General features: G+C 36.0%; 2 protein-coding genes across 2 annotated transcripts; one reads left to right on the forward strand and one right to left on the reverse strand.

Moving 5' to 3' along the window:
• Positions 1–493: 493 nt before the first annotated feature.
• Positions 494–3,802, reverse strand: LOC145987271 (uncharacterized). The gene is made up of 3 exons (XM_083121787.1): positions 3,692–3,802; positions 1,648–2,511; positions 494–1,007 (listed from the first exon to the last, which is right to left on the reverse strand). Exons 1-3 carry the CDS (start codon positions 3,748–3,750, stop codon positions 515–517), a joined length of 1,416 nt encoding a protein of 471 aa, XP_082977913.1. The 5' UTR covers positions 3,751–3,802; the 3' UTR covers positions 494–514.
• Positions 3,803–6,706: 2,904 nt separating this feature from the next.
• On the forward strand, positions 6,707–10,054 carry LOC145987270 (uncharacterized). Its single transcript, XM_083121785.1, has 3 exons — positions 6,707–6,826; positions 7,923–8,789; positions 9,529–10,054. Exons 1-3 carry the CDS (start codon positions 6,744–6,746, stop codon positions 10,019–10,021), a joined length of 1,443 nt encoding a protein of 480 aa, XP_082977911.1. The 5' UTR covers positions 6,707–6,743; the 3' UTR covers positions 10,022–10,054.
• Positions 10,055–10,489: the final 435 nt, after the last annotated feature.

The raw sequence follows: 10,489 nt of genomic DNA on the forward strand, positions 1-10,489 counted from the left end.
TGGCAGAAATGCGAAGTAAATTAAATCAAGTCAATCAATGAATCAAAACAATCAGATTGCTTATATAACATGGTTGCTTCGTATTTGCACTTGAATACTGAAAGAAAGAAAAAGTAGAAGAAGAACGTTTACTCATATCATGGAATCTGGGATGGAAAGAGATTTCGATACGAGAGGTGCCATCGGAGTGGAAATCTCTATCTAGGGATCTATTATCTAACTCATGTTAATGGTATGACAAATTATGTATTGAGAATTGGAAAATATATGATTGTGTTTGTCAGGGGGTTCGCTTTTGTATTTGTTATAAGGGGTCCGACATTCGATGTGGAGGCCTGGTCATAGGTAGACATAATGGACCGAAACACGCGATTCAGAATTTGCTCAATAATGTAAACACCTATTTCCTAAAAATGTAGACCTCTTTAGCCAAGCAAATATAAACATCATTTACCCTTTTAGAAGCAGATTTATTTATAATCTACAAGGGTGGGAGGCGTGACATAACATACATTTAAGATCTAAACGTAACAGCACTCAAAGGAGGAAGTTGCTCCAAAACAAACGACTGTCCATCTAGGACTACTTCCACATCCTCTGCTTCTTCCGCGTTTCTATTGTACACCACGACACCAATAGACTCATCTGGGTTCTCAAAGGCTGCGGAGATAAGCGTTCCTGTCTCACCGAAGTTCCTTGGGCTTCCTATTCTGACAGCACCCGAGGAGGCAGCCTTGCTCATGTGGCCGATGCCATGGTACTCGATGCTCTTCTCAAAATGGCTGTCGTCGGAATAGAGAGTGAGTGTGCCCCTGCAGTTCTTCCAGCCTCCTGTCCCGTTGTACACTGGTCCCGAGTTCTCGTCGAGGACTATGTTCCAGAGCATGCTGGCCACTGCGCCATTCTGGACTTGCTGGAGGAACAACGTGCCGAAGTTGTAGTCGAAAACTTGTGGCCAGTCTGTGTTTGCAGTGGTACCAGTGTATTCGGTAAAATAGTAGTTAACGCTGGAATGTATAAATATACATATGAGTAAACAACAAATCAAGATATCAAAACCAACTGCCAGTAAACAATAATTCTTAGGATCGTCTTCCATGACACGATTAAGTTATTTTATTGCTACATTTTACAGTATCCACTTCAGTAACGATCACATTACGGACTTCCTATCAATAACCTTTTTATACACTTGAGGAATAGGTGTAAATTAGCGTAGGCAGTGGGGGCAATTTCACTTTCTACCAAAAATGTGCAGGTTTGTTAAAATGTACAAGTTAATGATACATTTGTTAACCTCCTTCTACCTTGGAAGCAAAACAATGGCTACTTCTTATGATTTCGCAAATTTAACAGTTATTTAGCCAAATAGTCTTGGACGTTATCTATATGCAATTGATTTTTTTTATTCTGCCTCAAAGTTAGGGCTCAAGTTAAGAATGTCATTACTTGTGCGAAAACTAATTCCAGTTTTCTCAAATGTACTTAATGTGTATTTTAATTTACATGTAATAAAACTTGCATCCAATCCTCATTGCCAAAATGTAGTTTACAATAGTTTAAAATTAGCACAGAAAGTACTGAAGACATTTTGTGCTTATTATAATTTTTGTCATTATAATTAAAAATGTGAGAGAGTAAACTTACTCAGGATGAACATCAAATATGTCTAAAGGTTCGTCTGGATTACCACCATAACCGTGATTTGCCCATCCATCTATGTATGGCCTGGTGTCACTGTCACCCATAACTTCAAGAGGGTATGAAGGAGTCCAATTGTAATCCCAAACAACAATTTTAGTGTTGAGACCAGCCTCTTTAAGTTTTGGACCAAGAGATTTTATCAGCTCGATTTCTTGCTGAGCACTTAGAAGCATGGTAGGATATCCACTCTCCAAAACAGGTTCGTTCTGCAAAGATACCGTATCAATGTGAACTCCATTCTCCTCGAAACCTTGAATGTACTTTACAAAGTAATTAGTATAGACCTCAGTGAATTCTGACAGAAAGCTTCCACTGTTGTAGTCATTGTTGTCTTTCATCCACGGAGGAGCAGTCCACGGACAAGCCATGATCTTCAAGTCAGGATTGATCTCTTTGGCAGATAATATTGTAGGAATGACGAATTCCAGTTCTGACTCGATGCTGAAGTTGGTTAATTCCGGGTCATATTCATCGTCAAAAGTATAAGCTGGACCTCTGGCCATGAAGTCAGAGGCTCCCATTGGTAGTCGAAGGTAGCTGACACCAATTCCTTCTGTTGGGCTGAACAGTGTCTGAAGCAATTGCTCCCTGAGTTCACTGTAGTGGATGAGATAAGCTGCAGAGTTGGTGAGACCTGCCCCGAAGCCTTGGATGGTTTGGAAGCGCTGAGTGGGATCCACTTCGACCCTTCCAATTCTTGTTTGTGACCCATTGGAAGAGCTGAGTGGAGTCAAGCAACCTGGGGCTTGTCCAGCATCGGTGTCATTGAAGTGATTCTGAGGGTTGGTCAGCCAGTATTGCAATTGTCTGTGAGAAAAAATATTTTGAAATAGCAACGATATTCTACTCAATGGTTTCATTTGCAATTTTTTTGCAAAATGAAAAGTAGAAATACATATAAGAATACATAGAATGTTTAACCTAGGGATGTGACGAAAGCTGAAAATTTACCGATGCCGATGTACTCGCCGATAATTTTTGGAACCGATACCGATGCCGATATTTAACCGATTCCGATACATAAGATTATTAAACAGAAATGGGATGTTATTTTCAGCATGACAAAAATAAATTTGCTATGTACATTTCTATTGCATATCATATGTATATACATATATATTCTCAAGAGATGCGAATGTACATATGCATCTACAAAATGTTATGTGAACCTTTAAGAAGAACATGTATTCTCAAGAGATTAAACATTAGTACAAGCAGTTCTTTGAAATGCAAAATGAATTCCTGTTCTGCCAGATTCAACTTCAGAAACACGAGATTTGGAAGCACTTCAGGAAGTAACCTACTTCTTCTCTTATGTCAAATCTGTTCAGCAACACTGAACACTCAATCACTGAATACTGATGCAGCAGGTATGCCCAAGTATTTTCTCAGGACTTGCTTCAGGTTTGAATATTCATTTTTGAATTTCCAATACAACAGCAGATCCTGCTTCAGCAATGAACTGTTTTATTTCCGATTTATAGTTAGGTTGATCCTCTGAATGAGTTTGCAATAATTTTATTACAAAAACTCTACAATAATGACGAATCATAACCAAATTTTCAATAAATCTTACAAAACTAGAATATAAAACTTAGAAGGTAAAAACTCTAGTATAATCTGTACCGGTTTAAATATCGGATTTTTGCCGATTCCGATACCGATGCCGATGTGTCAATTTCGGCCGATTTCCATACATCTGTAATCGGCTTCGTCACATCCCTAGTTTAATCCATTACATCAACACATGACGCTGAAGAGAAAAATGTTTTTTTCACGATTAACGTCAAGAGTCAAATACAATAATTAAAAACCCAAACAATTATAGGACTTTACATAAAGCTATGCTTATCTTTTTAAAAAAAACAATGATAATCGTGATTAGTGGCAATTCTAGATACTTTTTATACATTACACTCACACACACAATGGTATGTAAGTTCTCGGTGATCATTTAGCTAAAATTCTTAATATTATGGATACTTACCCTTTGGGACAAGCACCTGTTACGTAGTGCAAGAATGCTATAAAAAGAAATATCTTCATTCTCGAAAAGCCTTAATCGAATCAATATATCCTATTTGTAAGTAAGGCGTGTGCAACAAAATAGCCAAAGGAAACTTTCAATTGGTTCATATATAAGCAATAGTTTTAAATCAAGATATTTTTTCATTATCTAAAACAACTCACGTTTTGAAAATATAATAGGAGAAAGCACTTCACTATTATGCAATCATACGGTTTGGATAAGAATCTTAAGTGATTGTTTTCTAGTTTGTAATGACAAGATCTTCATTAGAATTCGATCACGTGAATGTGTACACCGAACGGAACTTGATTGATTTATTTTGATTGATTGATTGATTTGGTGTTTGAAGTCCAATTTATGCACCGTAAGGCTAATTGGGACTGGACCTACAGTTTAAAGTGGAATCCGAACTACTATGTGCGTCCGCCGGGTATCGAACCCGGGACCCCTTGATTACCGAACGGAACTGTAGCATTCACTACACTATTAGCTGATTTGGTGATAGACAGAAATAGGTTACATTCAATTGCTGCATCGGATCATAAATTTATTGTCATGTAAATGCATGTATAATATATTAATTGTTAATATGTAATTATACTCATCCCATGTGTACTAAAATAATTTAGGAGACCAACGAATATTATGAAATACATTTACTTAGTTGAGGTGAATGTTTTACTTCATTTGATGTAACTGCAGGGAAATTCAAGTAGTGACGATATAATAACTGCGGATGAAACTACTGTTTTTAGTAAGAACTTTTAACTCCATGATAATAAATTTAGATCGTATAGTGATGTTTCCCCAAAAAAGCATAAAACGTGAATTTTAGATATTAAGGCATATGATATAGCAATAATATATAAGGTTTACAACACAAGAATATGTTGATATTTTATTTTCCTCCTTGATCTCTAAAATCAATGCAAGTATTGACAAAATTTGAGAATGCGCTAAAACAAGATGTGACAAGAGAAATTAAAAACAAGGACAAAAAATTGATAGACAAAAAGCTGAAACTAGAAGCAACACTTAAATACTAATTTTTAATATAATGGTGTAATTAATTTCATAAAACACATTTAAAGAAAAAGCCTACTAAATTGCAATGAAGTCAATCTGTGAACATTTGTTAAAGGTGGTTAGGTCCGGATTTACTGTATATATGTGAAAGACCGGGACTAACAACATCGTACCCCCCCCCTCCCTTCCAACATATACAATAATTTTTGTTATAACTTTTGGCAATATCATGTCAAATTGCCAGTATAAATTTTAATGTCTCTTTTCTTTCATTTTGTGGCAATATTCAAAGATTATTTTCCCCAGATGAAGGCCTTTTTGCAAATGTAGGTCCGAAGTTGCACTCACATCCTAATCACCTCTCCCCCAAATCCGGCCCTGAAACCTGAAGACAGTATTAAACTTATGTCCGGAACACTGACAGAGATGAAGAAAACGTGTTGTGTTTGCTGTAATGTTTGATTAAGGAGAGACAAGTATATTTCTGGCAAGTCTGTAGAATTAGATGCTGTTGAAATGTGTAGCGAACAAGTTACGTCACATACACAACCCAGTAAATGCACACAAGAGTTATATCAGCATTACAAACCCATTGATGACCTAACAGAAGGGGAAAATTCATAATTGAATCTTTGTGTATATGAGAATCCTCATGTGATTGCATTATTACTTCAAAGGCCATGTAGATATGACAAATCATGAAAACATCATGAATTTGTAATGTGTTCACCTATGTGGGTTATTCCTGAGTAAACGAAAAATGATCGATCAGACAATTCGATTATTGAAGGGGGGGAAAGAACTTCCGGTTTGACGAATTTTCCAATGTAAACAAGTGGAATACAGATCGTCACCGTGCTTATTTTCTTATAAAAGATCGGAAGCAAAATGGATCACTTGAAATTTTTGAGTGATGTAGCGAAACAAAGGTACCTAGAAGAGATTGGCAATTTCCCGGATCCTTTGGATGCAGATATAAGGGACATTACTAATATTTTCCAAGGCAATGTTGATCTTCTACCATCAGTTCCGTTTTTAAAAAGACTTCTCCAGGTTGAAATGAAGCTTATATTAATTATAAACATTAAAATACTTGATCACAACAGTAAAAGAAATAATAATAATAATTACTACGGTTAAAATTATTGTTTTACGCTAATAATAGGCTATATACCTAATTAAATAAATTTTATTCGATTTTTTTCTTATTGTTGTTGTTCATTATTATCATGCTATTTCATCCACAAGCCGAGTGAATATCCAGCACAACTATTTTCCATTAATACTTTTACATTTCATAGTTACTATACTAAAATGCACAGTTATTGTATTTTGTTATTAACTTTTGCAAGTGTCTTTCAAGAAAGGACTTAGAAGTTAGAAAAATGCTCACAAAGTTTATATTGTGTGACCTCATCTAAAATTATAATTTCTCGATTTCTGACTGTGGAAATATTTATTATTTGAATTAAATTATAGAATATGAAAATATAACCTAGTTCCTGTAATTTTCACTCATTTTTTCTATCTAATGCATATTTTACATTGATTACTTTGTTCGAATACTAACCAAGTGAACTTTATTTCTGTTATTAACAAACTTCCTGCTTTTTTTAACTTGAAATGAAGGATGACAATTTCCAGAGGGGTTGTGTTGTTGATAAGTATATAAATACTTTATTTGGACCAATATCTCCGCCTAATCTTTATTGTGAAGAGATACATTCTTGAAGAATTTGAACACAAACTTTTCATGTGATAAGAACATGATTTCATAATTGTAAATATTTGCTCGTCATTGTATGCTTCACAATTGGAGTGTTGTTACTCCGCCATACAGCCTGCAGTGATTCACCAGATATGAAATTAAGATAAAGAAAATTATCTTTTGAGGCTAGACCAACTATTGTGTAGAAACAAAGTCAGATTTCTATTGGCTATACTTATACACGCCCTTAGCTTATATAAAGGTATTGCTGTATCTATGTTGAAGGTTAGTTTTCCAGAAATGAGGGTAATTCTCCTATTAGCATTGGTGCAGTACGCTATTTGCGCATGTCCAGAGGGGTAAGTGTTTCTTATAACTTTCCAAAAATAATATTGTATGTACAATTGATCTCATTCAAATATCTTACGTAAGAACGATATTTGTATGTATACTTCCTTTCTGCACCTGAGGTTTTACAAGTATAATCCAACATAAAATTCCCAATATATGGAAAACTAATTTTATTAAAACTGTTAAAATAACAGTACTTTTATTCTACAGAAAACCAAGGTCCTCTTGGAGATGACAGTAGTGTTTTTACAGAGTATGACGGATGGATCCATGTGTAGAAATTAAATATATTTCAGGGATACACTATTTTGAATCACTAAAAGAATGTTCACTTCATAGATTACCCTTGAAAGTAAATCAAATCTGCAATTTTGCTTTTGATATTAAAGTCTCGATGATTTCCAATAAACTAATATTGTATAACTTGATATGTAGCATAATTTCAAATATTATTATCATTTTTTTTTACTGTGTTTTAAAAATGAATCTAGTCTCAAACTTTGTAGCTTTTCTTGAGGGATACATTAGATGGAACCACGGCATGTTGTTATAAAACTGTATAGTCGATGTCTGAATTATTTGTGATACTTTTAAGAATATCAACTTGTTCCTCAAATAATAACCATTAGGGGCCTCCTGGTAGCGGCGTAGTGGTAACGTCGCCGTCTTTTAATCAAGGGGTCTCGGGTTCGATACTCTGTGGAGACACATGGCATAGTGGCTCCCAGTCTCGATTAACCTTTATGTGCATAAAGTAGACTTAAAACAACAATTCAACAAAATATTAGCCATCATAGCTGAACTTGAATAGTGAAAAAATTCAATAGAGAATAAAGTTACCATTACTTTAAGGCTAGCATGTTTCGAAGAAGCATATTTTCCATCTAAGAGAGACAATTCAATAAATACACACGATAAAGTCCTATTTTTAAGCCACCTTATTATATTTTTCCATTCTAAATTCTGTCTTGGACTTTTTACATGATGATTTTAACCATCATATGGTCTCATTTAATTGTGTTAAATTTGAAATAATCAACGTCAAAATCGTAGCAAGCCTATTGTTTAAAAAAAATAGTAATTGTGATTTTCTCTTTCTACCAGACAATTGCAATACTGGCTAACCAACCCTCAGAATCACTTCAATGACACCGATGCTGGACAAGCCCCAGGTTGCTTGACTCCACTCAGCTCTTCCAATGGACCACAACCACGAATTGGAAGAGTCGAAGTGGATCCCACTCAGCGCTTCCAAACCATCCAAGGCTTCGGGGCAGGTCTCACCAACTCTGCAGCTTATCTCATCCACTACAGTGAACTCAGGGAGCAATTGCTTCAGACACTTTTCAGCCCAACAGAAGGAATTGGTGTCAGCTACCTTCGACTACCAATGGGAGCGTCTGACTTCATGGCCAGAGGTTTAGCTTACACTTTCGACGATGAATATGATCCGGAATTAACCAACTTCAGCATCGAGTCAGAACTGGAATTCGTCATTCCAACATTATTATCTGCCAAAGAGATCAATCCTGACTTGAAAATCATGGCTTGTCCGTGGACTGCTCCTCCGTGGATGAAAGACAACAATGACTACGACAGTGGTAGCTTCCTGTCAGAATTCACGGAAGTCTATGCTAATTACTTTGTAAAGTACATTCAAGGTTTCGAGGAGAATGGAGTTCACATTGATACGGTATCTTTACAGAACGAACCTGTATTGGAGAGAGAATATCCAACAATGCTTCTAAGTGCTCAGCAAGAAATCGATCTGATAAAATCTCTTGGTCCGAAGCTTGAAGAAGCTGGTCTCGACACTAAGATTGTTGTTTGGGATTATGATTGGAACACATTGTCTTATCCGCTTGAGGTGTTGGGTAACAGTGATATCAGACCATACATCGATGGTTGGGCAAATCACGGTTATGGCGGCGATCCAGATGTACCCTTAGCAATAGGTTCTATCCACCCTGAGTAAGTATGACTTTGTTTCTGCAAGTGTGCATAATATTGTCTAATATCATGATTAACTTTATTACCCATTTGTTTTGCATGTTTTATTTTATAAGTTATAGGATATATTTTGAGAAACTAATTGAGCACGTAGTATTGAAATAATGGTGATTGGTTTTGGGTCATTATGTCGTTTACTTTTGTTGTTGAAATTATTTTTGAAAACATCATCGTGAGTTATTCGCCAGTATTGTTGCATACACAAACACACACACATCAAATATCAACATTCATGGAGCTAAAAAACTTTTGAGGGGTCTCAACATTGAAGATTTTTTCTCTTTATTGCAATCTCCGTACTATTCGAGTTCAGAGCATATCGATCATCCACTGTTCAAAGATACATTTCCTACGGATCAGATTTGCTCGTCCCGATCTGTAGCCCTGAGATCTCCGATAGGCAATCAATCTTCCCTAATTCTATTCCTCGCACAAAGTATATCCTAAGTTTCTCAAGATATTAGTATGAGCGTTTCCTTCTACTCACTGGGTTGGTGTGGTACAGTACATACATGCCTTAAGGAAAGGTTATTCAGAATTCTGATTGAAGACAGTCTTATCTACTTCGCTCTATATATTTCTTAATTTCCTGTAAGAAAATTTGATCACATCATCTACCTATTCCACATGCATCTACATAATATAATAAATTGTAATTCTATGTATTGCTACATAACCTAACTGTATATTTTCATTCCAGAGCCAAATATTATTTCACTGAATTCACTGGTACTTTCAACGTCACTAATTGGCCACAGGTTTTCGACTACAACTTCGGCACGTTGTTCCTCCAGCAAGTACAGAATGGCGCAGTGGCCAGCATGCTCTGGAACATAGTCCTCGACGAGAACTCCGGACCAGTGTACAACGGGACAGGAGGCTGGAAGAACTGCAGGGGCACGCTCACCCTCTATTCCGACGACAGCCATTTTGAGAAGAGCATCGAGTACCATGGCATCGGTCACATGAGCAAGGCTGCCTCCTCGGGTGCTGTCAGAATAGGAAGCCCAAGGAACTTCGGTGAGACAGGAACGCTTATCTCAGCAGCCTTTGAGAACCCAGATGAGTCTATTGGTGTCGTGGTGTACAATAGGAACGCGGAAGAAGCAGAGGATGTGGAAGTAGTCCTAGATGGACAGTCGTTTGTTTTGGAGCAACTTCCTCCTTTGAGCGCTGTCACGTTTAGATCTTAAATATATGTTAGCTATGACACCTCGAAGATTGTAAATAAATATTTTTCTAAAACAATAGAAGATTTGTATATTTACTTGCCTTGAGGGTCTGTATCTTATGAAATCGGTGTTCTATGTATTAATTCAGTAATTATTAAGGAAAACAGGTAAAAATAATACTTTTGTAGAACACAACATCTTGTGAAAATAGTATTATTAATTTATTAATAAGAAGGAATTTTTAAGTATCTTAGAGCCACTGTATTACTTGTTCTTCCTATGAATTAATGACTTCTTGTAGTATATACAACATAATTTTATGCATTCATTGTACTCCCAACACATACTTCATATTATGGCAGTTTCTGCATTTTAAACAACCTGGCACAAACTATTACATTTCTTGGTTGGTACTTGACATATTACATCAACATTAATTAGGCATATATAATAATTCTGTTACATGTAATCACTATGGACCTGGTGTGA

This window comes from Lepisma saccharinum, chromosome 4 (genome assembly GCF_977018435.1).
Source record: "Lepisma saccharinum chromosome 4, izLepSacc3.1, whole genome shotgun sequence".
NCBI lineage: Eukaryota > Metazoa > Arthropoda > Insecta > Zygentoma > Lepismatidae > Lepisma > Lepisma saccharinum.

What these genes read in the sequence shown, in the direction of transcription:
- LOC145987271 (XM_083121787.1), bottom strand. Translation starts at nt 3,750, where the DNA reads ATGAAGATATTTCTTTTTATAGCATTCTTGCACTACGTAACAGGTGCT. An exon ending in ACAGGTGCTTGTCCCAAAGG is followed by an intron (nt 2,512 to 3,691) that starts GTAAGTATCCAT and finishes TTTTTCTCACAG; the next exon opens with ACAATTGCAATACTGGCTGA. An exon ending in ATATTTGATGTTCATCCTGA is followed by an intron (nt 1,008 to 1,647) that starts GTAAGTTTACTC and finishes TATACATTCCAG; the next exon opens with CGTTAACTACTATTTTACCG.
- LOC145987270 (XM_083121785.1), top strand. Translation starts at nt 6,744, where the DNA reads ATGTTGAAGGTTAGTTTTCCAGAAATGAGGGTAATTCTCCTATTAGCA. An exon ending in ATTTGCGCATGTCCAGAGGG is followed by an intron (nt 6,827 to 7,922) that starts GTAAGTGTTTCT and finishes TCTTTCTACCAG; the next exon opens with ACAATTGCAATACTGGCTAA. An exon ending in ATAGGTTCTATCCACCCTGA is followed by an intron (nt 8,790 to 9,528) that starts GTAAGTATGACT and finishes TTTTCATTCCAG; the next exon opens with AGCCAAATATTATTTCACTG.